The 27,686-nt window shown below is 40.3% G+C and overlaps 1 protein-coding gene across 8 annotated transcripts in view; it reads left to right on the top strand.

Annotated features, from left to right (window-relative positions):
- Positions 1-27,095, top strand: part of usp6nl (USP6 N-terminal like) — a 223,595-nt gene extending 196,500 nt beyond the window's left edge. For all 8 annotated transcript variants that reach the window (XM_072241354.1, XM_072241351.1, XM_072241349.1 and 5 more), the window contains 2 exons: positions 2,938-3,090; positions 23,080-27,095. In XM_072241354.1, coding sequence (XP_072097455.1) covers positions 2,938-3,090; positions 23,080-24,596 — 1,670 coding nt within the window. In that variant the 3' untranslated portion in view covers positions 24,597-27,095. The remainder of the gene's footprint in view (positions 1-2,937; positions 3,091-23,079) is intronic.
- Positions 27,096-27,686: the final 591 nt, after the last annotated feature.

Here is a 27,686-nt window from a genome sequence, read left to right as displayed (position 1 = left end):
ATTGCTGAGCCTCTGCCGATGATCTTTGCATCATCAATGGGGACAGGAGAGGTTCCGGAGGATTGGAGGGTTGTGGATGTTGTTCCCTTATTCAAAAAAGGGAGTAGAGATAGCCCAGGAAATTATAGACCAGTGAGTCTTACTTCAGTGGTTGGTAAGTTGATGGAGAAGATCCTGAGAGGCAGGATTTATGAACATTTGGAGAGGCATTATATGATTAGGAATAGTCAGCATGGCTTTGTGAAAGGCAGGTCATGCCTTACAAGCCTGATTGAATTTTTTGAGGATGTGACTAAACACATTGAAGATGGTAGAGCAGTAGATGTAGTGCATATGGATTTCAGCCAGGCATTGTACAAGGTACCAATGAAAGGCTTATTGAGAAAGTAAGGGGGCATGGGATCCAAGGGGACATTGCTTTGTGAATCCAGAACTAGCTTGCCCACAGAAGGCAGAGTGGTGGTAGACGGGTCATATTCTGCATGGAGGTCAGTGACCAGTGATGTGCCTCAGGGATCTGTTCTGGGACCCCCTACTCTTTGTGATTTTTATAAATGACCTGGATGAAGAAGTGGAGGGATGGATTAGTAAATTTGCTGATGACACAAAGGTTGAAGAGGTTGTGGATAGGGTGGAGGGCTGTCAGAGGTTACAGTGGGACATTGATAGGATGCAAAAATGGGCTGAGAGGTGGCAGATGGAGTTCAACCCAGATAAGTGTGAGGTGGTTCATTTTGGTAGGTCAAATATGATGACAGAATATAGTATTAATGGTTAGACTCTTGGCAGTGTGGAGGATCAGAGGGATCTTGAGGTCCGAGTCCATAGGACACTCAAGGCTGCTGCGCAGGTTGACTCTGTAGTTAAGAAAGCATACAGTGCATTGGCCTTCATCAATCATGGGATTGAGTTTAAGAGCCAAGAGGTAATGTTGCAGTTATATAGGACCCTGGTCAGATCCCACTTGGAATACTGTGCTCAGTTCTGGTCACCTTACTATAGGAAGGATGTGGAAAGCATAGAAAGGGTGCAGAGGAGATTTACAAGGATGTTCCCTAGATTGGGGAACATGCCTTATGAAAATAGGTTGAGTGAACTCAGCCTTTTTTCCTTGGAGTGATGGAGGATGAGAGGTGACTTGATAGAGGTGTATAAGATGATGAGAGGCATTGATTGTGTGGATAGTCAGAGGCTTTTTCCCAGGGCTGAAATGGCTAGCATGAGAGGGAACAGTTTAAGGTGCTTGGAAGTAGGTTCCGAGGAGATATCAGGGCTAAGTTTTTTATGCAGAGAGTGGTGAGTGCGTGGAATGGCTGCCGGTGATGGTGGTGGAGGCGGATATGATAGGGTCCTCTCAGAGACTCCGGGACAGTTATATGGAGCTCAGAAGAATGGAGGGCTATGGGTAACCTGAGGTAATTTCTCAGGTAAGGACATATTCGGCACAGCTTTGTGGGCCGAAGGGCCTGTATTGTGTTGTAGGTTTTCTATGTTTCTATGAAAATCCCAGGAGATCAGCAGTTTCTGAAATACTCAAACCACCCTGCCTGGCACCAACAATTAATCTACAGTGAAAGCCACTTAGATCACATATCTTCCCCTTTCTGATGTATGGTCTGAACTACTGAATCTCTTAGCCATGTGTACATGCTTTTGCACATTGAGTTGCTGCCACATGATTGATGTTATTAGCATTAATGCACAGGTATACCTAACAAAGTGACCACAAAGTGTATATTCATTCTGTTGAAGCAAGACTGATTCAAGTAATCTCATCTAGCTACTATTGTTTCAGTGAAATTTGCTCCTGTGTGTGTTTTCAGCCATTGTGGTTTATTGTATTTGAATATTTTCATTCTTTCCACCCCTATAAGTTTCTCCTATTTCCATGCAGATTTCAGCAGACTGTTTCAGTGCCTCATAGACATTGTTTTATCAAATTGCCTTGTTCATCATTAGCAGGCCAATATCACGACTACCAGCAGAATATTCAACTGTTGGTGGGAAATTGCAGTTGAAGTCTGTCTTGGTTTTCTTTCCCTGGGAGCTTTGTGTCAAATATTCAAAAGGATCACTGAATAATGATCAGAAGCACTAGCCTATGCGTAGTGTTCACTGTGGACCCAGGGCATTGTTGATAGAAACTGCAGTGGCTCGTCACAATTGTGCTTGAGAATGGCTTGCTGACTTCAAGCCAAAGGTCAAATCTGTGACCTACTTGGTCAAACCTTCTGCTGAAATAAGTACATTAGTTCAGTTTTCAAATACTGGAATCATCAGTAAATTTAATAGCTTGATTAATACATTATTTTCAAGGATTTGTTAGGCAAGCACGGGATAATGTACCTGATTATGCAGTTTAGAGCTACCAAAAATGGCCCAGGTTTTATTTCCTTGACTAAGTTGACTGATTTTGGCTATCTTGACAGAAGAATATTCTTAGGAGAACCTGGTCAGATATCTCATCCCAAGGTTTCTTCCCCATATTTTTGAACATTGCTACCTGATGATATTAAAGCAACTTTAGTATAGGTACCTTGATGATGTTTAAGTGACTTTTAGCTGTGGGACATTTGAAAATTCTTATTCTTATAATATAGGATTGAGTAAGATAGGTGAATGATAATGGATTCCTATCTCCTTGTCATCTTTGTGAGTAATCTTTTCCTCTCAGATTAAGTCGGGATATGTTCATAGTGGTGCTTTTCCCATGTGGAGATTTTGATTTCTGTAATATAGTAAAGAAGAGCTTCTAAACAAAAGCTTGGCATTTATTACAGGTATGATAAAAGTAGAAATCAGATCTAAACAGTAATCACCTGCATATGAGAGTACATGCTTTGCTGGTGTGGTCAGACAAAAAATGGTAAATCTTTCAGATAAGACAGGAAAATCCATTCCCTTCAAAATTGTAAGAGAAGTCTATTTGTTTTACAGAACATATGATGAAATTAGCAATGGAAGATTTGATAGAGTTTCTGCAGGAATCTCTGGCCAAGGATTTCTTCTTTGAAGATGACTTCGTTGTAGACCAGCTTCAGAATTCAATGTCTGAGCTAAAACGTAGTAAACTAGACTTGCCTCCGCCAGGTAAGTGATCCAATATAACCCTCAACATTAAACATATTGCACTTCTTCATTTTGTGGGATCATAGTGAAATTTATGATCCAGCGATTTGGAAATCAAGAATGAGACATTAAACTTGTTGGTTATAGCTGTTCATTGAGTGTTACAAGAGTAAAGAACAAACAAAGGAGAAAGAACAAAGAAGTCATGGTCATCTTATGTAAAAATTGGCTCAGACTAAAAAGATGACGACAATAATAACAATTAACTTATAAAATAGCAAGGTTCAAGAGGTGTGACATATGCTGCAGAAAAACTAAGAAATTTCTGGAAAAATACAGAATCAGCTGTACTACAATTACTGGCAAATTCCCTGAATAACTACACTTATGTAGATGATTATATAAAAATACAAGGAAGCATAGTAAGATTAAACTGTGAGATCAATAACAGTTTTACACCCAAATCCAACAATTTGCAAGTAAACTATCAGTAATAAGATTAGAGCAATATTGCTCATGTGTAAATGTAAAGGTCATGCTAGGCATAATTTTTCAGATCTGTGCCATGTGGTACTGAACATTAAACAGAGCGATTGTATTGTTAGAAGAGAACATTTAAATAAAGTCAGTTTTTTTGCATTCCTGCATGTTATTGAACTCTGCTTTTAGCAAATTGGTTAAAGGCAGTTCAGATGAAATCTGTAGAGTTGGATCTCCTTTTATCCTTCCATCTGTGGGATGAAGAATAGAGCAGCAAATTGGAATCAGTGAAGAAATAAATAGCAACGACCCTGTACATAATGAGTGACCGTGGCTCATGGATTAGTTTGAGATAAATGATTTTCTGATTCATGGGGCACTGATACCAATACGACGGAGGGGGAAGCTGTTCCAGTAGGACAAGGTTACCAAGATACAGTTTTTAAAAAAAAAACTTTGCTATCCAAGCAGATTGTGCTGTATATTGAGATAGTAAGCAGAGGTCAAGAAATGGCTTTAAACTAATTAGAGGGGCTCTGGTCATGGGAAATTTAATAAAGTAACAAAATAAGAGAGTAATGGTACAGGATAAGGAGCAAAACAAAAGTCAAAAATATGATAGGAAAGGGCAAAATATAAGCAAATGGGTAAGATAGAAATAAGAAAGTAAGAAAAAAGTATCAAAAGTTTAAGCTTAATTCTATATGTAAATGCATGTTGTGTTTGTTACCAGACAGATGTTTTAACTACAGGATGATCAGGAACGGGAGTTTAAATTCTAGGTTATTGAAGGGTCCTAAAGAAGAGGCAAAAGGGAGTTGAGGTGCAAGGGACAGCAGATGCTGGAATCTGGAGTACAAATGTAAACGCAAATGATTGGCCGAACTTTTGGGTCATATCATCATGATGCAGGATCTCTCCTTGTAGTAATGGTTATCCTTTAGCCCCTACAGACAGATAGTTCTTACCCACTGAGTTCTTCCAGTGGTTTATGATTTTTTTTGGCTTGGAAAAGGCTAAAGGAGTGTGGAGAAATTTGTTTATCAAGAAAGAAATCAGGCTTACTGTGTAGCAATTATCAATGCACAGGGTAATGATACGGAATCTGTGTGGGTAAAAAATATTGAATAGCAGAGAAAAGCAGACAGTCTGTAATTCCAAGGTGCTGCTTCACAATAAGATGAAATAAAATGGACAAAGCAACATTGTGTAAGAAAGGAACTGCAGTTATCATGAATGATTTTAATTTGCATTTGATTAGATGAACCAGACTGGCACAAGTACCATGGAAGAGAAATATATGGCGTGTTTTAGGGATCATTTCCTAGTGTAAATGCGTCCGAGGCTGTTTGAGGTTTGAATCCGTATAACAAGTAGATTTAGCAAAAGAGATGATTAAGGATTCCATGGGAGTATTGATTGCAATGTGGCAGATACAGTTTGAGAATAAGCGCCCTGTGTTCATTATCAATATCTTCAATTTGTATAAGGGCAATTTTATAAGTAAGGGTTTCTCTGGTGGAGTGGGCAATCTGGCTATGAGATAAGTTGGTAGATGAGCAGTGACAGACATTTAAACAATTAGTTCATGGGGGTTCAGTGGAAATTTATCCCATTTAGAAAGAGGCAACACAGGAGAAATAGGAACCAATATTATCAAAGGAGATCAAGGGAAATATTAAATCCAAGACAAACAAAATAAAAAGTTATGAAGGAAGGAGAAAATTGATGGACTTTTATGAATATATAAAAAGGAAAAGGATAGTTAAAGTAACTGTAAGACTGAAAGAGCAAGATAGCGAATTGATAGCGAAGGAATTGTGGATAAGTTAAATCAGTACTTTGCATTGTTCTTCCACAGTGGCTGCCAAGATGTTTCCGCTAGTGGAGAATCTCTAATGAGACCACATACAAGAATAGAGGAGGAACTCAGCAGGTCAGGCAGCATGGAAAGGAATAATCAGTCATTGTCTTGGCCCGAGACCTTCATCGGGATTGGAAAGAAAGGGATTAAAAGCCAGAATAAGAAGGTGGGAGAGGAGAAGGAATACAAGTTAGAAGGTGATAGGTGAAGCGAGGTTGTGGGAGAGGAGAGATGAAGTGAGAAGTTGGGAGGTGATAGGTGGAGAAGGTAAGAGCCTGAAGAGAGGAATCTGATTAGGAGAGGAGAGTGGACCTTGGAAGAAAGGGAGGAGGTGGGGCACGGGGGGAGGTGATAGGCAGATGAGGAAAAGAGAAGAGCTAAGAGGGTCAACTAGAGTGGGGAATTGAAGAAGAGGGAAAGGGGAGGGAATAAGTATAGAAAGTTAGAGAAATCAATGTTCATGCCATTAGGTCAGAGGTTACCCAGAAGGAACATGAGATGTTGCTTCTCCAACTTGAGAGTGGCCTTATCGTTGCAGTAGAGGACACCATGAACCAACATATTGGAATAGGAGTGGGGATTCGAATTGAAATGGTTGGCCACCAGGAAATTTTGCAACAAGCTTTTTAATTCCAATCTCCACTCCCATTCCTTTGTGTCAATTCATGGCTTCCTTCACTGCCACAATGAGGGCACTTGGGTTGGAGGAACCAAACCTTGTATTCCATCTGGGATGCCTCCTTCCCGCTCTTCCCCCCCGTCCTTTCCCCCATTCCACGCCCCTGCCACCCCTTGCCCTCACTTCCCCCCTTGCCCTCCCTTCTTTCATTCCCCACAGTGGATTCCCTCTAACTACTTTTCTTCTCACCTGTCTATCACCTCTGTCTGGTGACCCTCTGCCTCCCTTTTTCCCATGGTCTTCATTTAATGAACTGGCACAGCAGCCAAAAGAACTTTAATAATGGTAGAGCTTTGCAAGTAACTTTTTATTGGCACTCATTTTTTTTGTGAATATGTTTAAATTATTTTATATCTTTTCTGTAAATGCAATAATTATCAAGATGTGGTAATAATTAAGCACTAAGCAGTTATTGATTTTAAGTCCAACCTAAACTGACTCTGGGAATTATACCCTTAATTGGTTGTTCAATACATACAAGGGCTAATGGCAGTTTGGAGAACTTGTATGAATTTGGTAGTCTCAATGCATGTAGAAGCCAGGTTCCTGACATAATTTTAACTCGTAACACAGTGATGAGTCTGAATTTCTATTTGGGTAAATAAGGAGTGCGCCTTTTCACAGCAGCTAAGTTCCCACTTTCTTCTTCTGCCTACAAAGACAATAGTCTTTTCGTTTGGAGAACTCGAGAATATTAACCCTAGCTGTGAGACCCAGGTTCAAAATCAGTCTTCATTTAATGTGACACGAGGAAATCTGCGGATGCTGGAAATTCAAGCAACACACACAAAAAATGCTGGTGAACGCAGCAGGCCAGGCAGCATCTATAGGAAGAGGTACAGTGGATGTTTCGGGCTGGGACCCTTCATCAGGACTAACTGAAAGAAGAGATAGAGATTTGAAAGTAGGAGGGAGGGGGGAGATCCGAAATGATAGGAGAAGACGGGAGGGGAGGGATGGATCTAAGAGCTGGAAAGTTGATTGGCAAAAGGGATACCAGGCTGGAAAAGGGAGAGGATCATGGGACGGAAGCCTGGGGAGAGAGAGAAAGGGGGAGGGGAGCCTGGAGGGTGGAGAGCAGGCAAAGAGTATAGTGAGAAGAACAGAGGGAGAAAAAAGAGAGAGAAAAAAAAGAGGGGGGAATAAAAAAAATATATATTAAATAAATAAGGGATGGGGTGTGAAGGGGAGGAGGGGCAGTAACGGAAGTTAGAGAAGTTAATATTCATGCCATCAGATTGGAGGCTACCCAGACAGAATATAAAGTGTTGTTCAGACCCCATCCCTTATTTATTTAATATATTCCCCCCCCCCTTTTTCCTTTCTCTTTTTTCTCCCTCTGTCCTTCTCACTATACTCGTCTGCTGTCCACCCTCCAGGCTCCTCTCTCCCCTTCTCTGTCTCCCCAGGCTTCCCGTCCCATGATCCACTCCCTTCTTCAGTCTGGTATCCCTTTCGTCAATCAACTTTCCAGCTTTTAGATCCACCCCTCCCCTCCTGTCTTCTCTTATCATTTCGGATCTCCCCCTCCCCCTCTTACTTTCAAATCTCTTACTATCTCTTCTTTCAGTTAGTCCTGACGAAGGGTCCTGGCCCGGAATCCTATAGATGCTGCCTGGCCTGCTGCGTTCCACCAGCATTTTTTGTGTGTGTTGCTTCATTTAATGTGAATTTAATTAACACCAATTGAAATTGGAAAAAGTCTAGTTTTTGGTTTGTATGCCTGCCCTGCATTCAAGTGCATGCCTTTGAAATTCAAATTGATGAAATAGTGAAGGAGACTTTAACATTATGATGGGGCGACATTTTAGTAGTTAGGGTGATAACCTATCAGAGAGGATAATAAGGAAATGCAGTTCATGGCTATATTGATTTTAAAAAGGTGTTTGATAAAGTGGTCCAATCACAAAGAAGTCAAAGTCTGCAGATGCTGGAAATCCAAGCAACACACACAAAATGCTAGAGGAACTCAGCAGGCCAGGCAACATCTGTAGAAAAGAATATAGTCAGTGTTTCGGGCCGAGACCCATCTTCGTGCAGAGGTTAGCTGCTTGTTTGTAGAGTCGTTCACCAAGTCTAGTAGTCATAGTCATACTTTATTGATCCTGAGGGAAATTGATTTTCATTACGGTTGCCCCAACCAAGAATAGAGTATAAATATAGCAATATAAAACCATAAATAATTAAATAGTAATATGTAAATTATGCCAGGAAATAAGTCCAGGACCAGCCTATTGGCTCAGGGTGTCTGACACTCTAAGGGAGGAGTTGTAAAGTCTGGAGATTAGGTTGCAGACATTCCGTCACCGGTTGAGGTGACATCATCAGTCCACAATTGAATATTGTTTCTGCTGAGTGCCCTCATTTATATTGGTCCAACTTGTTCTGATAGGTTAGCTGTTGCACTGGCTGCTGGTCTCCGCTGGGTCCCTGCCATCTGGATAGCTGAGTGATCTCCACTGGCTTGTATCCATCGTTGTGAGCATTGATTCCTCTTGGTGTCCATGGTTCGCCCTTCGGGCTTGATCCTGCAGATGCATAGGTTCATAAATTGCATCTAGTTCAATATGCTTGTTAATAGAGTCTTCCGTTAAGAACCAAACGTCTAAGAATTCTCTTTATTTCTTGTTTCATGCTTCTGCCAGGATTTTTGTAGTTTCTCAGATGAATTTTGCACCTCTTATTTCGGTTGAGTATGACAAAGTTGTTGTTGACATAGCGCCCCCTTAGTTTTGGTGTGATAATTTGTAATACTCTCCAGTTTTTGCAGGACACCTTCCTTGATGAGCTCAGATATCGGAGATCCCATTGCTGTTTCTTTCAGCTGTTCATAGAATTGTCAATTAAGTTGGAAGTATGTTGTTAAGCAAAAGTTCAGAAGTTTGCGTATACTTTGGGGTCTCATCGACTGGGTCGTTTGTTGTCAGATTTTAAATAGATCGTGTATCGTCTCTTTCACCAATTGTGGTCAAGATGATGTTGAACAAGACCATTATTTCATCATTGTCCAGCTGGATGTTCTGCAGCTTCTGTAGAAACTGTCATGTTTTGTTTATTGAATAGACTGAACGAGCGACAAGATGTTTCAGTCGTATTCATAGTTCTTCTGCTAGTTTGTAAGTTTGGGTTTCCAGTAGTGAAATGATTTTGAGAGTCTGTTGACTTGCTGATTTCACTTCATTGCTGGTATGACAGTTTGCCTTATTTGATGTTGTACGGTTCCTGGGAATTCACTGGACTTGATGTTTTCCATGGCGATGAGGGCTTCACAGTTCTACAGCAAGCCAGGTTAATGCAAATAAATTCAGAAATTTAGAGTTAAGATGCAAATATTTAGAAATAGTTATCAAGGTAAGGGATGCTATTCTATGCCAACCAGCTGAACCACCCACAAGAATCTTATCTCAGAACATCCAACTGTTTCTTGAATGTTTCTGGAATTTCTACCTCTGCATTCCATTTGATGGACTACTGCCCAGCTTAATCGTTGTATGGCCATATGCTTTGTTGTCATCCTTTGGTTGCTTGGTTTTTGCTTCTCTATTTCGTCTAGAGAATATAAATGTGGAGAATCCAAACAAGGTGTCAGACGCGCTCCTTCCCTCCACTAGCCTGCAGGTCACCCTTGGGCAAGGTGTAGCACCTGCTTCGCCCCCCGATCAGGGTCACATGAAGCCATGGGAGCAGATGGTGAATGGTCAGATCAGCAGCTGGTGCATTTTACAAGTCCTGGTTATGTGACCACTGATGCCAGACAGACAATCTCTGAAGAGTATTGATAATGGCTGATGTCACCATCTTGTAAAGAAACTGCCCAGAAGAATTTAATTGCAACCCACTTCTGTAGAAAAATTTGCCAAGAACAATCATATGCAGACATTCCCACCTCTCCCGGAAGTTCTGGGAGTCTCCCACATATTAATAGTGGCTTCCTGATGCCTGCAAATTATATACAATATCACAGAAATCAATTTTTTTGAGAGCGAGTGAGAGAAAGCAAGACATCCCACCTCTCCCGGAAGTTCCGGGAGTCTCCCGCAAATTGATGGTGCTACCTCGCTGAAATGAGTTTTTGCAGGGTGGGATGTCTGCATATGACACAGCATACAATGATGATGATATCCCCTAGTGCAGGGGACCCCAACCTTATTTGCATTGCGGACCGGTTTAATATTGACAGTATTCTTGTAGACCGGCCCACGGGGGGGAGGGGGGGTGTTAATCACAACCGGAATATAGGTGATAAGTCAACTATAAGTGGCTAATATACTGAGTTTTGTTTCTAAAAGGGTTTGGCTAACGAATTTAATATTAAACACATAGCACATAGTTTCCTCGCATGAATATAGTGATAAATCAATCATAACTCACTTATAAGTCAATAGCATCATAACATTTTAAGTAATGTTTGGATATTAAACACACAGCACATATTTTCCCCGTATGAACATATAAAATCATTGCAACACACCAATATCGCTGAATCAATGGGAGCCCTGGGCTTGTTTCCCTGCAACAAGACGGTCCCATCGAGGAGTGATGTGTAATGACCTCACGTGCGTTCAAGTTCAGCAGTGGGCGTGACGGGGAATGAGGAAAGGTGCAGCTGACTCGTATCGTTTGATAATCGTCAAATCATATAGTTTCCTCGCAGCCCAGTGGTTAGGGACCACTGTTCTAGTATGTAGTTAAAATTTCTTTGACAAAGCTTTACTGAAACCATTGAGATCTCTTTCTGTTTATCATTTAAGCTGGAAGTCTGAGATGTTCTTGTTTGTCTCGATAACTGTCCTCTCTGACACAAGGAATCGATTTTGTGGCCATTCCCTGTTTATGCTGGGTGTTTCTTTCAAGACCAGTAAACTGTTCAACATGCAGGATGCCATAATGGACACCTCCCTACAGTTCCTCTTGCAGAACTCACTTGGAGCCTCACTACTGGAAAGTCACATGCATCTCTAGTGTTTTGTAACTAGAACTAAATGGAGTACATAGAATCTAGCTGTGTGAGCTCTGTATAATACCATCAAAAACATAAATTATAAGAAGTGAAATCGCCAATTCTTTGTAGTTTCCAATAGGCAGTCAGTGTTTCATTACTACAATATTTCGTCCAAAGTTAATTTACTCTAATAAATTATTGAAAACAGGACTCAGTAGCTACAGTGGTGGTAGAAGTTTATGAACCCTTTAGAATTTTCTCCATTTCTGCATACATATGACCTAAAATCTGATCAGATCTTCACTTAAGTCCTAAAACTAGATAAAGTGATCTCTATTAAATAAAAAAAACAAGATTATACTTGTTCATTTATTTATTGAGAAAAATGATTCAATATTACATGTATTTGTTGGAAAAAGTATGTGAACCGCTAGGATTATCAGTTCATTTAAACAAGAAATTAGAGTCAGGTGTTTCAATCAATGGGATGACAATCAGGTGTGAGTGTGGGAGGCCTTGCCCTATTTAAAGAACATAAACCTGGGTCTTCACTATCAAAGTCTGATCTTCACCACATGGATTTTTGGAAGTGTGTCATGCCTCAATCGAAGGAGATTTCTGAGAACCTCAGAAAAAAAGTTATTGATGCTGACCAGGCTGGAAAAGGATACAAATCCTTTTCTAAAGAGTTTGGGCTCCACAAATGGTGTACAAATGGAGGAAATACAACACCGTTGTTACTCTCCCCAAGAATGGATGACCAACAAAAATCACTCCAAGAGCAAGGCGGTAATATTCCAGAAGGTCATAAAGAACCCCAGGGTAGTATCTAAGGAGCTACAGGCCTCTCTTATATTGGCTATTGTCAGTGGTTCGTGAGTTTACCATCAGACAAACGCTGAAGAACAAAGGTGTGCATGATAGGATTGCACGACAAAGACCATGTGGATAAGCCAGAAAGCTATTGGAAGAATGTGCTGTGGACAGGTAAGTACAAAATAGAATTTTTTGTCTTAAATGAGAAGCATTATGTTTGGTGAAAAGCAAACACTGCGTTCCAGTATAAGAACCTCATTCCATCTGTGAAACATGGTGGTGGTACTGTCGTGGTTTGGGCCTGCTTTGCTGCCTTGGGACCAGGACGTCTTGCCATCATTGAGGAAACTTTGAATTCAGAATTGTAGCAGAAAATTCTATAGGAAAATGTCAGGGTATCCATCTGTGAACTGAAGCTCAAGAGAAAGGGTTAGGACAACAACATCTAAACATACAAATCAGTCTACCAAAGAATGGTTAAAGCAGAAGAAATTTCACATTTTGGAATGGCCGAGTCAAAGTCCTGACCTTAATCCTATAGAAGTGTTGTAGAAAGACCGGAAGCAGGCAGTTCATGCAAGGAAGCCCACCAAAATCCCAGAATTTAATCAGTTCTGTAAGGAGGAATGGCCTAAAATTCCTCCAAGCCAATGTGCAGGACTGATCAACAGTTACCAGAAATGCTTGGTTGAAGTTATTGCTGTACAAGGAGTGGGGTCACAACACTTACGGAAAGTGAAGGTTCACATACTTTTTTCAACAAGTACATGTAATATTAGGTCGTTTTTCTCAATAAATAAACACAAAAGTGTGATGTTTTTTGTGTTATTTGTTTAATTTCGTTCTCTTTATATAGTTTTAGGACGTGTGAAGATTCTGATCACATTTTAAGTCATATTTATGCAGAAATAGAGAAAATTCGTAATTGGACACACTTTTTTTTTACAGCCTTTGACATAGTAGCATAGTGGTTAGTGCAATTAGTGCAATGCTTTACAGTGCCAGCTGTAAGATTGAGGTTTGATTCCTGGCACTGTTTGTGAGAACTTGGGTTTTCTCCCTGTGACCGTGTGGGCTTCCTCCACTTGCTCCAGTTTCCTCCCACATTCCAAAGACATACGGTTAAGATCAGTGAGTCACGGGTATGTTATGTTGCCACCAGAAGCGTGGCGATACTTGTGAGCTGCCCAACCTAAACTTTCTGATTTGATGTACAAATGACAAATAAAGTTCATCTTTAGCTTTAAAATCTTTCCTACAACTCTACCCTCAGTTGCTTCAAAGTACAAACGTTTGTATATTGCCAGCTCTTGGATGTATTCAGTTAAAACCTTGGAATCTCTGCCTGATCTCTGCTTTGCCATGAGGACTGCAGCCATTCAAAAGTTTGCAACAAGGGAGATTGGAGGTGTGGCATTAAATCCTGATCTTGAGAGTATCATCCAGGTGATCAAAATAAAGATTCCCGTGTGGTCATATCCTTCAACCCTTAATGATTTCAAAAATAACCATTTATAGGTATATTATGTGCTGTTACTCCTGTTTGTCTTGAAACAACTGATTTATCTTTGGTCTGGTGATATTATAGTATCATGCAGACCAATGTTATCAATGAATGCAAATCTCAAATGGCATTCAGATTTTTTCCTCCATTTGTGCTGAGGCACTTTAATAATGTATGAATGTTTCAACTTCAATGAACCTGACACTCTAAATTGGCTTTGTTTTAATTTAATCTAATTTTTAATCCATTAAACTAATTGGCTGAGCTTGGTTTTATATGACAGTTGGCAAAAGATTATAACGTGAGGACAGTGACAGTCAAACAAAGTTGACAGTGTTCCTCCAGTGAGATGAAGAAAAGGTTAACACTTTGAGAAGCTATGAATCTAAGTCTGTTCATCCAATGTAACAGGCCAATAATTAGCAATAAATGTTCCAAATGTGGAATAAAACATGCTGCTATAAGAAATGGCACACAAGATGTTTAAAAATTATATTGCCTTCAGATGTATTGGTTGTAATATAGGGATTTTGTTTGACAAAGTTAAAGAAAAAAGTAAGTGTTGTACCTGCTTGTTGATTCCAGTTTGGGATGCAATTCAATTTTCCAATATCTTAAAAAGTAATGAAAGTGAAGCGCCTATCTTTATACCTTAACAATTTGAATTTTATTTGGAATTCTAATTAGTCATTTTGACTGTACAAGCATCAGACCCACTTTGAAACTATTAGATTTTAATCATATGCTTTTTTTAATATTTAGAAAATATCTTACAAAACATACGAGTTTTGTAGTTATTTATTTGTTCCAAAAGTAATTTGTTCACGCACAGAGAAATCTTTGAATATAAATGTATCACAAGCAGTTAAGTGCTTTTCCAGTAGATGGCAGTGAAAAAGTGAGTGAGATGTTTGTCTTGTGTTCCTCCTGAACCATTAGAACTAGTTTATTGAACTGGTTTGTTGAGTAGGTTTTTTGCGCTGTCAGAATGATTCACTATAGCATCACTCCAGTATGTACTCCAGGACAACAAGAAGTGCAGATTTCCTTCCCGCAAGAATGTTCCTAAAGCAAGCAGCACAGTACCTTAAAACTCCAATTGTTGGGAATTGATGATTCCAAACTATCAGATTTTTTGGTCTACTGTATATTGTTCCTATTGAAATCCAAACGCACTTCTAATTCAGTTATATTAGATGTTAAATCATATTATAATAAATTTTCAAGTGAACCAGCTAATCTTAAAGGAAACTCAGGAACTGGAGCCCTGATGTTTTGGAGGGGAGTGCAGCAAGCTGTTTGCCTGTTGGATCCCTTTAATTTCTACAGCAACAATTATTATTCGTGTAAAAACGCAAACATGAGGAAATCTGCAGATGCTGGAATTTCAAGCAACACATATTGAAAATTGCTGGTGAACGCAGCAGGCCAGGCAGCATCTATAAGAAAACGTACAGCCGGACTCCAGCAATGACCATGGACACTTTCAAAGCGATTGCGCAACCACTAACTGCAACTCCAGGCTGGATCTTTATGTGCTGCTATTGTGACTCCCGTCTCCCCTTACCCCACCACCACTCTGCAACCCCATCTTCCTCTCACCCCAACCCTCCCCTCTCCACTGACACCCCAGCATCCCCCTACCCCCTCTGATCCCAGCTCCCAAGATTCCAGCCTTGAACTTCAGACCAGGTCCTCATGTGCTGCTATTGTGACTCCCGTCTCCCCTTCCCCCACCACCACTCTGCAACCCTGTCTTTCTCAGATCCCACGGTCAGCTCCTGGGTCCTCAGAGGCTCCATCTTCCTCTCACCCCAACCCTCCCCTCTCCACCGACACCACCAGCCTCCGTCCCCCCCCCCCCCCCCCCCGATCCCACCTCATCCGTGCCAGGTCTTTATCATCCCCTCCAACCTTCAACTGTCTGAGGCAGAGCGCTGTGTCCTCAGTAAGGGCCTCACCTTTGTCCCCCCTTCGCCCACACCTCAGCAAGTTCCGAGGTCGCCATAATACTGAACTCTTCTTCCGCCGGCTCCGTCTTCGAGCCTACTTCTTCAGCAAGGACTCTCCCACCCCCACCGATGGACCCCTTCTCCTGTCTTCATCCCTCCTCCTCTTCACGGACACCCCACTCTGGTCTTCTGCCTGCTCTGGATCTCTTTATTGCTAACTGCCAACGGGATATCAACTGTCTCGGCTTCACCGCACCTTGTTCCCATTCCAACTTCACTCCTTCCGAACGCTCTGCTCTCCACTCTCTCCGCACTAATCCTAACCTTTTAAAACCTGCCGATAAGGGGAGTGCTGTTGTAGTCTGGCGTACTGACTTCTACCTTGCTGAGGCACAGCGACAACTTGCGGATACCTCCTCTTATTTACCCCTCGATCATGACCCCACTAAGGAGCCATTGACTCCCACACCATCACCAACTTTATCAGCTCAGGGGATCTTCCATCCACTGCTACCAACCTTATAGTTCCCACACCCCGCACTTCCCATTTTTACCTCCTACCCAAGATCCACAAACCTGCATGTCCAGGTAGACCCATTGTCTCAGCTTGCTTCTGCCCCACTGAACTCATTTCTGCATACCTCAACACTGTTTTATCCCCCCTTGTTCAATCCCTTCCTACCTATGTTCGTGACACTTCTCACACTCTGAATTTTTTCGATGATTTTTAAGTTCCCTGGCCTCCACTGCTTTATTTTCACCATGGATGTCCAGTCCCTATATACTTCTATCCCCCACCAGGAAGGTCTCGAAGCTCTCCACTTCTTTTTGGATTCCAGACCTAACGAGTTCCCCTCTACCACCACTCTGCTCCGTCTAGCGGAATTAGTCCTTACTCTTAATAATTTCTCCTTTGGCTCCTCCCACTTCCTCCAAACTGAAGGTGTAGCCATGGGCACCCGTATTGCTCCCAACTATGCCTGCCTTTTTATTGGCTTTGTGGAACAATCCATGTTCCAAGCCTATACTGGTATCTGTCCCCCAATTTTCCTTTGCTGCATCGACGACTGCAGTGGCGCTGCTCCCTGCACGCATGCTGAGCTTGTTGACTTCATTAACTTTGCCTTCAATTTTCACCCTGCCCTCAAGTTTACCTTGTCCATTTCTGACACCTCCCTCCACTTTCTTGATATTTCTGTCTCTATCTCTGGAGACAGCTTATCTACTGATGTCTACTATAAGCTTACGGACTCTCACAGCTACCTGGACTATTCCTCTTCTCACCCTGTATCTTGCAAAAATGCAATCCCCTTCTCGCAATTCCTCCTCCTCCACCACATCTGCTCTCAGGATGAGGCTTTTCATTCCAGGACGAAGGAGATGTTCTCCTTTTTTAAAGAAAGAGGCTTCCCTTCCTCCACCATTAACTCTGCTCTCAAACACATCTCTCCCATTTCACGCACATCTGCTCTCACCCCATCTTCCCGCCACCCCACTAGGAATAGGGTTCTCCTTGTCCTCACCTACCAACCCATCAGCCTCCGGGTCCAACATATTATTCTCCGTAACTCCCGCTACCTCCAACGGGATCCCGCCACTAACCACATCTTTCCCTCTGCCGCCCCTCCCCCCGCTTTCCGCAGGGATCACTCCCTACGCAACTCCCTTGTCCGTTTGTACCCCCTATCCCTTCCCACCGATGCGGCCTTCTATGTATTGGCAAGACCCACCGCAGGCTGAACACCTACGCTCTGTCCGCCAGAGAAAGCAGGATCTCCCAGTGGCCACATATTTTAATTCCATGTCCCATTCCCATTCTGATATGTCTATCCACGGCCTCCTCTACTGTCAAGATGAAGCCACACTCAGGTTGGAGGAACAACACCTTATATTCCGTCTGGGTAGCCTCCAACCTGATGGCATGAACATTGACTTCTCTAGCTTCCATTACTGCCCCACCTCCCCTTCGTACCCCATCCGTTATTTTTTTTCTTTCCCCCTCTCCCTTTGCCCATCCTGTGGACTTCCCCCCTCCCCCTTTCTTTCTCCCTAGGCCTCCCGTCCCATGACCCGCTCATATCCCTTTTGCCAATCAACTTTCCAGCTCTTGGCTCCATCCCTCCCCCTCCTGTCTTCTTCTATCATTTTGGATCTCCTCCTCCCCCTCCCACTTTCAAATCTCTTACTATCTCTTCTTTCAGTTAGTCCTGACGAAGGGTCTCAGCCCGAAACAACGACTGTACCTCTTCCTAAAGATGCTGCCTGGCCTGCTGCGTTCACCAGCAATTTTTATGTGAATTATTATTTATTTATTTGTTTTGGTAGATATTTATCAAAAATCAAAATGTAGTTATTGAAATCCAAAAGGTGAATACCCTGTGGTAACAAGTATTTGCATTTGTGTAGAGGTTATTGATTAAAAAAAAACTCTGATATTTAAAATTATACTTGAAAAATCAAGGTAAGGAAGCACTAAATTTTTGTATCTACAGGGTTAGCTTCCATTTTTAAATCACTGGCTTTAATCATTCGAGTACTGAGACCAGTATATTTTCTAAGGTTTTGAGATATCATACAGTTAAATCTTATAATATTTACCTTAGTTTTGTTATAATTAGAATCAAAACTAAAAATTCCACAGCATAGTATCCCAATTGAACTGTAGAATTCTTCATTATTTCTAAATGACATTATCCTGAAGCAGAGAGTAAATTGAACCTAAGACTGATTCAGTGTTATCTAGAGAAGTAAAAGTTACATGTTTTATCTTCAGGAGAAGTTGTTAGTAATAATTGAAAAGGTAATGTCTCAATCTCCTTTTTGCATAATATTATTGCATAGCATTGGAAAATACAGGAGCTTCCATTTAATTGGGCCATTGGTTAATCGGGCCAGCCACTTATTTGGGACACCTCTTAAAGAACAAAAACTAATCAAGAAAATAGCCGGAGTTCCCTTTGTTTATTTGGGACACAATACCACTTAATTGAGCAGGAGACTTTTGCCAAACGTTTCCAATTAGCGTCAGACTTGTGCACTTGTGTGGTCGTTAGACGCTACACTACTCACAGTGAACAGTTTTAAATAGCATCAACAGTGTATGCTTGCATTATGCTATTCATTTGGGCCAACCAATGCTGAATTAAAAAGCAGTGATTTTTGACACTACTTCATGCAGGAAGGCAAAAAAGGCAGTCCATTATCTGCACTATGTGTCTGCATTGATTTTGTTAATTTGCACTCAATCAAAAGAACATGGCAGCATGCACTGTGTGAAATTCTCCATCAGTAACTATCATGAACTAATACCCAGTTTTATAGTACTTAAGTAATATTATTAGTGTTCAATTTGTTCTGTATTTCAGTTAAATTCATAATTTGTTACTCAGTTTAATGTAGTTTGTCTTTTTAAAACTATTTCCATGAAACTTTGGCGAATTGGGGCAGCCACTTAATTGATTCAGAAAGTACTGGTCCTGATGTGTCCCAATTAACCAGAATCCACTGTATTCCGATTTTTCAAACCAGTTCTAAATATAATGAGTTTCAGACACTGAAATCATGATACACGTCAGCAGTAGAGTGCTCTCTCTGGGTTGCTGTTACCTTTTTTGCATTCTTCTCTTACTCATTTTTAAATCTGTGGACTATGTTGTTACTGAACATTGCATTAGCATTGTTGAGTGGGTTGATCTTTCTGGCAATCCCAATTGCTGCTGAGCAGGGAAAACAGCAAAAACTGAGCAGGGAAGGTCGCAAAACAGTTTTTGTTTCATTTGTTTGCTACAGTCAGATGCAAGAATTAATTTTGAATAATAAATGAATATGAATGTTGTTTTGAAATCCACACATAGTTTAATAATTACAATTTTCAGAGTAGCTATCAGTTGATATGAATCTATGTTTTAAGATGTTCCTGTTGTTCCAAATTAGTTTTTATATTTGTAGGTTTTGAAGCAAAAAAATTTTAATTAATGTTGGAAAAAATGTATAAACTCATGTTGATCACATGAAGCTAGACTAGATTTTTTCCCTTCTGTGTGCTTCTGCTTATTGTCATTGAACATATAAATGTTCTCTAGCTTCAAGAATTATTGGCTTTCTGTCGCTGGCTTTTTTGTACTCTGTTTCTTGTGTTTCCCCATCAACTTCATGGATTACTCAGGAGAAAAGCAAAGTATTTGTGTGACACAATCCCTTAATTGGAAATGTCAGCATTCCAAGTAGTGATCGACAGTTTTGGCTTTGTGGCTTCTGTGGCTATCTGGCTCTTAACATTGAGTTTTGTAAGTATCAAGGCCCATCATCAATTAGAAGATGCATGGTTCTGAATTTTGTAACAGGCTTCAAGTGTAAAATACATAGAATGGTAGAAACCTTTGTTATCTCTTTTAAGTAACCATTTTAATAAAACATATTTAATCAAAACAACTTTAAGTAAATCATAGGCAAAATAATTTTTCCTTATCATTCACGCAACCTTCTTCAAAGAGTGATGCCAGTTATTTAACTTGCGTGCCTGTTATTAATCCAGTTTTCTTAGAAAATAACTCAATTATAGCAATTTAAACGTTTCAGGTAGTTTTATGATTTTAAAAAAAACAGATCCTAATATAATGGGAGAAGTAGACAGGAATCATTGTTGTTGAATTGGAAAATGCTTTAAGGGTTTTTGCAGGGAAGTCACGCATAAGATATTTTAACCTTCTACTGTTTAGAGTAAGGCAGTATCTAGTGCATCAATGATCACTGTAACAAACTTTGAAGTGAGGCTTTGGAGCTCTTGTGGTATCATCACTCTGAGTCAGTCTATACAAGAAGTGTTTTTAAGTGCAACACTGTTGTATTCAGTTCTCGTTTATTTTTCTGGTTTCCAACTGCTGTCTACCTTGGTAGTCAGACTGAAATGAGGATCTTGCTGTGTCGGGAAAAGTTAATATTCTGGTTTAAACAAGAGCACTAATGCACTGTGTTGATTCACTTCACTTCTCAGCAGCCCATTAGTCAAGCATCCTAATTAATTTTTACATCTTGATGTTGCATGTCCAGATTTTCTAATTTTATATTACCTTGTGATAATTTTGCATTAGGTGTGGTTATACGTTCATTAATAAAGTTTTTGTTTGTTCTGATATTTTCGTGGTAAAAAGATGTCATATTGGGAAACAAAAATCTCATGAAACGCTACTATGGAAATGGTCTTAAGGTCTGTAGCAATAAATATAAGTTTTGCTTTGAAATTTTTACAAATACAAAATAAATTGTCTGGGATAGCTTTTCATAAAATGGATTACTTGGAACAGTGGCTGATTATTAGCCATGCCCTACACCAGTCCTACACCAGCATATTCCATGTATTGACACTGAGATAGGTGAGCAGTTAAAAAAAATAAAAACCGTCGAAGCTGCAAATCTAAAACCAATATGGGAGATGCCATAAGTGCTCAGCAGATCAGTCTGCATCTGAGGGAAGAGAAACAATTAATGTTTCAGATTAAAGACCCTTTGTCAGAACTGGGAAGGAGAGAACAGAGGCATTTTTTTAAGCTGCAATGAAGTTAGGTAGAGGACGATATAACAAATAGGGTAAAACCAGATGATCATGGTGGGATGAACTATAAACAAGCTAATCTGATCAATGAGTGATTGGGCATGTTTACAGAGTGACAGAGACAAAAATAAATATGGGAGGTGCAGAATACTGACCATGTAGACATGGCCAGCAGTTCAGAGTGGGCAGGATTTTAAGTCCCAGAGAGAGAGAGAAAAAAACTGAGTTAGTATCACAGATGGATTACTAATCTATTTGATCAGTTTCCAACTGTGATGTTGGATCAGCTTGTCTTTCCCCAAACCCCATCTTTTTTCTGTTTTTATTTAATTTATCCAGTGCTATAATAATTGATGATTGTCATCTGAGATGCTGGAGAATTTCAGTCCTCCAACCCGAATTTCCCAGAGCCAGTTTCATCCTGCACCTTTGATAGCATCATTCTTGATTAGGTGCCAATCTCGATAGAGTCTTAACCAGATGCCCTTGTACTGAAGTGAATGCGCTAAAACTGGTACATCTATACAAATTACCTCTTGTGTTGCAGCTGATTGGGTGGTGGAAAATTTGTCCTTATGGAATTCTCAAATCACTACCCAAAAATTTGAGATGCAAAATAAAATTCACTCTTAGAATTTATGTGGAAAAATATAAAGAAAGATGGACAACATTAATTGTTTTAACTTGCATTTTTTAAAATCATGTACAGATTGCGATATGGGCTGTTTTCTGAGAATCCAACCCCCGCCACCCTTGTATGTGGTCACCTTAGTCAGTCAGTCAGTCAGTGGGGGCCATCCCGAATCCGGGGTTGGCGGCTATGCACCTTCATCTTCTTGCGACAGCACTGAGTACAGCCTCTCCTCCAGTTTGTTATCGCTGGCCGCCTTGGCACCACCCACCGCCGCCCCGCCGAACTTGAGCCCGAGGCCGTGTCGGCCTCCAGCGGCGGCCGCTTCTTCGAGCTCAGCCCTTCCTTGGGCAGGTCCGGGCACACGGTGCAGCGCCCAAGTTCATCATGTCTCTTCTAACTGAGTGCATAGCATACGATTCGTAGATACGTGGTGAGGCTTTAATCCCTTCCACGGAAGATGGCCGTTGGCTCACAAGAAGCTCATCTGCCCTTTGTCAGGTCTTGTTTTTTTAGTCCTGCTGGGTGTCCTCACACCCTCCTCACCAGACTAAGTCCGGTGGGGGAGCCGGCCCAAGTCGCCGACCACTCGACCACAGTCCCCAGCCAAGCGCCGAGCGCCCGCCCCCTGCCAAATCTTTCCGAGCGTCGGGCGCCCGACCAAAAACCATGGTCGAGCAGCCAGTGACCAAACCAGTCACCTTAACTTCATGCTAACTTGGCCTTTATTGCTTTATTTACTGGAGACACATTTTAACTGATTTTTGTCCTGTGTTTTAATTAATCAATGCTTTAAAATAAAGGTTACCAATATACAATTTATTTTACTCTTGACTTGCACACCTGGTCTTTGGAATATTGGAACAGGGATAGGATCTTCGTTTGTGTTAATTTATTTTTGTTGATTGCTATTCCAAGACATGGATTTCATTTAAAGCACCTGTTAACTGTGACTAAACCAACACAGCAAATAACGAAAACTTCTGGGCTTTTAATACTCAATATAATAGCAATGTAATGTTATTCACTAAGGAATCTGGTGAACTTACAGCATCATTTGTGCATAATGTGCTTTTGTTGTCAAAGGGCAACATATTATTCTTGTTGCCAAGACAATGCCTTAAAGCTGAAGTAAGCTGCCCTGTAAACTTGATGAGAGTATTTTGAAGGTTAGTTTCTGATCTATATCGAGATGATTCTGCACCTGAAATAGTTGTCCCAAGCTATGACCTCTCATGTTCATATTTTAAAGTGTGCAACCTTGTAATTTATGACAAATTAATGATTGAAACACTGTATAAAATAGTTGACATTGAGGTGTTACCAAACATGTTGGAAACATTGAAGTAACTACTTAAGGTATCATTCTACTTTCTCGACCTGTCACAGACCACTCTCTCAGGAACAACTTTGGAGGTTCATTATTGAGAAAGTCACAAAGAATTGGAAAATATTTACTGTTGTATCTGCTTTTTGTTATCAGTTTTATATATTTCTTATCTGGATTGCCTGCTTGTAAAGAAATAATATTCATCTGTATGAAATGGATGAGTCAATGTAACAATATTTTTCTATACCAATTCATTTTCAGGTAAACCTGAAGAATTTCCACAAAAATCACTTGGCCAACTACCTGTTGAGTGCCATGAGCCACCGGTTCTCAATCATATGACCAATGGCCAGAATAATGTAATTAAAGGAGGACCAACAGCTTCAAGGAGAAAAGATAAAAAGGTGTCACCAGAGAAACACCAGGAGAAACAGCCTGATATCAGGCCCAAGAAAAGCTCTTTGGAAAAGCCAACTGTGAAATCCCAAAAGATAGGGTTTGTGGAAAACCAAGGAGGCAAGGTGAAAGTCTTGCCAGACCTTGATGTGCGAAAGCAGCATGGGCTGCCATCACAGCGTGTACTGACACATGGCAATCCCAAACAGCTTAACAATGCCACAGCCAACCAGAACTCAAACGCAAATCCAAGTGGCAGAAAGGAGTTTGCACCAAAGTGGAACAAACCTTCAGGTCAGAAAATCTCAGAAGCAATTTCCAAACATTCTGCCGATGGCAGCAGGGGCAGAACTGGAAGCTACAATGCACCAAGTTCCCATTCCAGTCCAGAGGAGATGGACGTGTTTTTAGGCAGGACAAAGGGACTGATTATTGAAGTTGATGAGACAAAGAGAGACTCAAATGCTTCGGAATATGACAATGTTCCTGGAGTTAATCATGAATATGAGATATGTGCTGAGGAAATGATAGAAAATAGGGAATTGAATATCGCACAAAATAATACATTCTCTAAAGCAGCTACATTGAAAAATGCAAGTCCCTCAAAGATGTCGTCTGCACCGTTTCCACACAAGGCAATCAGTGCCAGTGCAGGTTCCCAAGCACGACCTGCACGGACTCATTCTGCATCAGTAAGTTCTAACCAAAGGTCTACAGTAAAGCGACAGCCCTCTTCTCCACCTTCCTACAGTAGTCCTCCTGAGTATCATGGTAACCTCCCTCAGTACTCACCAACCAGACCTAAAGACATGCCTGCATTGTCACAGTACAGTTACAATATGTCTGGAGGCCGGCCTAGTCATGACAATCGGCCATATGTTACAAAGGTAGCACATATGCCAAACTATGAAGAGGCCAGTATGAACTCCCGCACCATTGGTCGTCAGTTTTCTAACGCTTCACAGCCTTTCAGAACTACAATACACACTTTAGATCGCAGTGGACAATATGATTTAATAAACAAGAATTACATAAGGCATCCTGTTCCATATGAAGGTGCACAGCAGCGTTCACCGGAATATCAACACAATTACAAAAAACGGCAAGAGCAATATGAATGGCAGTGGAGCCAGGAAACTGATATAAGGTCCAGAGGAAATATGCAGAGATCACCAAGTTTCCGTAATGCAGAACAGACTCCCATCCCTGAATTTAGCTACCCAGGTGTTCCTGTAAATGGCAGCAATATCTATAAAACTACATCGCCATATTCTGATGCATATGCACAAACACAATATCCGCATTCAAGTCCGTATGGCCCCCAGCATTATGGAAATCCTCAGACTGATAGAAGAACCATCCCAGAATCAGTATTGCTTTAAGATGTATGCCTTCTTTTAAAAAATGATGTGAAGAACATTCGTGAAATTTTAAAATGTCCACTGTATTAAAAACAAACTTTTAAAATGACCACTGTATTATAAAAAGGTCGCTTATAATTTTGTCTGAAGCATTTGGGAAAAGATCCTAAAAATATACACATGGTATTTTGTTACTGAAACTTACAAGATCAGGAAACCACTTGAAATTGAAAACCAGCCCAATTTTTAGAGTTGTTGTGTTTGTGTTTATATTTTAGTATTGGGAGCAATGAGATTTGAACACAGTCCTATACCAAATTGAACCAAACGCCTCAGTAATTTACCACAAATTTCTTGAAAATTTTTTTGAACAGTCGGTCGATATTCTGCCTTCTCTCATTATGTAGGTTGATTCTGGTTGTTGCTGTGTAGCCATGATGTGACAATTTTAAAGGTTAATTTTATAATATCTTTGGCAGATTCTGGACTAAAATCTCAGAGTATTATAATCTTTCCCAGGTCACTATTCTGATATCTTACTCAGTAACTTTAAAAAAAAAAGAGATAATTGGGCTGTATTTCCCTTGAAACAAAATTGGCCAGGCTTATAGAATACTAGCGTCAAACCTAACTGCATGCTTTCTTCCTAGACTTACACATGTAAATTGAAGAAGGCAGATAGATCAGTGCTATCACACTTGTGTTACATTAATAGGAATAAAATACTAAAATGAGGTTATTGAAGTACAACAAAAGTGAATATTGTTTAATAGTAGTACAGATTTGTTTTTCCTTCATATTTAACAATACCAAGGTGAATCATGGTAGATAATTTGCAGAAAAAATAGATTAATCTTTTACCTTTTACTCTGTCAATTACACCAGTTTGCAGCTGAATATATTCATAGGAATTATTGATCCTTCAGTTTTTTCAACAGATTAAATAGTAGAAACAGTGCTGGAATTGCAAACTCCTTGATTATGAGTAACACGTTATGTTGGTTACAAGTCTTGGTGTTTGAGCTGGGATAAGGTGGGTGTTGGACCAGTTTGCTTTGTGGTTTTGTCATGAGATTTTGGCCTTTGTTTTAATGGCATGGCTAAGTAGCTAATATATCCCAAAATGAAAATGCTATTTTGACTTTTTCATGGTTTCAGATAGAAATGAACAGGAACAAATGCTTCAGTGTACACTTCTGATTGTAGCTGGAGTCATTTAGATTTTAAAACATGTCAGCAGAGTAGAAAACACTGGCGAAAACATTTAAAATAACTTAAAACACTGATTCAAACATATTACAACTGGCATTGATTACATGTAAGTGGAACAACACTATTGTCTGTATATGTGTGTAATATATTTTTTATATATATATATATATATACTTCAAATGTGCAGACTAAATTATCAATATATTAGATACATTCTGACTTGAATAAATTGCAAGTTAATTTCTAACTCTTTGCTTGAAGGAATTGCAGAAAAAATAATATTGTTTAGATATGTAATTATTTACCATAATTCTTAAAGTCTTAATTCTGAGTCTTTAATATGGACACTCGCTGTATTGTATAAATGATAGGGAACCTGCTAGCTGAAATATATGCATCAACAATGGTAAATACAGTAGAATTTATATATTTACACTATTTTCTTAAGTCATCTACATCAGTTTTATAGCTGTATTCTATTTTGATGCAACTGTACTTTTTTAATGTACAAAAAATGATTTGATCATGTATACTTTCCTGTGTTTTACTATTCTTTCTGTAATACCTATTCCTTTTGACGGCTAGCCAACTCAATAAAGAGCACTAAGTTTGCCCAGGGCTACCAGCCCTGTTCCCATTGACAGCACCTCTTTCCTCTTTTAGATCCCACAGCATGTGGCGCCATGATGCCTGAACACTGGATACATCAACGGTATCTCCAGCTATTCGGGCTACTTCTGGCTGCCAACATTGCTGCTGACACTGCTCCTGGCAAACATATGCTGGTGAAGGCATGCAGAGGGCTGATCAATCTGGAGGAGGCTATGCATGAAAAGTTAGACAATTTCTTACTTGGAATGAGTGGACAAAATTACAGAGGCTGAGTACAAGTATGAGTCTATTCATTTAAGTGAGGAAAACAATCTTCATTAAATTTGTGATGAGGAGCAAAGGAAGTCCAAATGTACCATTCAGTGGAAGCTACAGCACAGGTACAAAATTGATTAAGAATAATGGTACGGGCAGCATGGTAGTGTAATATTTAACATATTCACAACCACCAATCAGTGTTTGATTTCCGCTGCTGTCTGTAAAACGTTCTCCCCATGACTGCATAGGTTTTTTTTCCAGGTGCTCCGGTTTTCTCCCACATTCCAAAGATGTACGTTAGGCTGAGGTTGGTAAGTTGTGGTGTCACTTGCAGGCTGCCCCCAGCAAAATCCTTGCTGGTTTGATTTGACACAAATGACGCATTTCACTGGATGTTTTGATGTACATGTGACAAATAAAGCTAATCTCTGTATCTCTCATCTCTTTAATGCTCTATGTATTGATACTGGTTTATTATTGTTACATGTACCAAGATACATTGAAAACCTTGTCTTGCATACTGTTTCTATAGATCAAGTCATTACACAGTGCATTGAGGTAGAACAATGGAATTTTTATTATTTATTTTTTATGGTAAGGGCATCACCATTGAGGCACACTCATCTGTCTCAGAGTAGGTGATGTGAGACATCTCAATCTACTTTGGACCTCCTGGTGCAGGTACTGTCACAGTACTGCTAGATAGGGACTTAAACCAGTGATGATGAAGGGATGCTCATCCACTTCCAAGTCAGGAAGGTGTGCATAGGAGGTTCCCATGGGGCGCAGTCCTTGCTTTTAATAGTGAGTTGATTCATAAATGTAAGGGGATGAAAAGGGTGAAAATAGAAACAAAACAGCTGATGCTGGAAATCTAAAATAAAACAAAATACTAGAAAAAGTTTAACAGGCCAAGCTGAATGGCTTTCAGCAAGGTTGCAAATGACATGGAAGTCTTCCAGCTGAGAGGTGAAAACTAGCAAATAGATTTCAATGATCAGGTTTATTATTACTGACATGTGTTGTGAA

The sequence above is a fragment of the Mobula birostris genome, chromosome 23, assembly GCF_030028105.1.
Source record: "Mobula birostris isolate sMobBir1 chromosome 23, sMobBir1.hap1, whole genome shotgun sequence".
Taxonomy (NCBI): Eukaryota; Metazoa; Chordata; class Chondrichthyes; order Myliobatiformes; family Myliobatidae; genus Mobula; species Mobula birostris.
The sequence above is the reverse complement of the archived record's forward strand: the minus strand, read 5'-3'. Positions and strand labels throughout refer to the sequence as shown.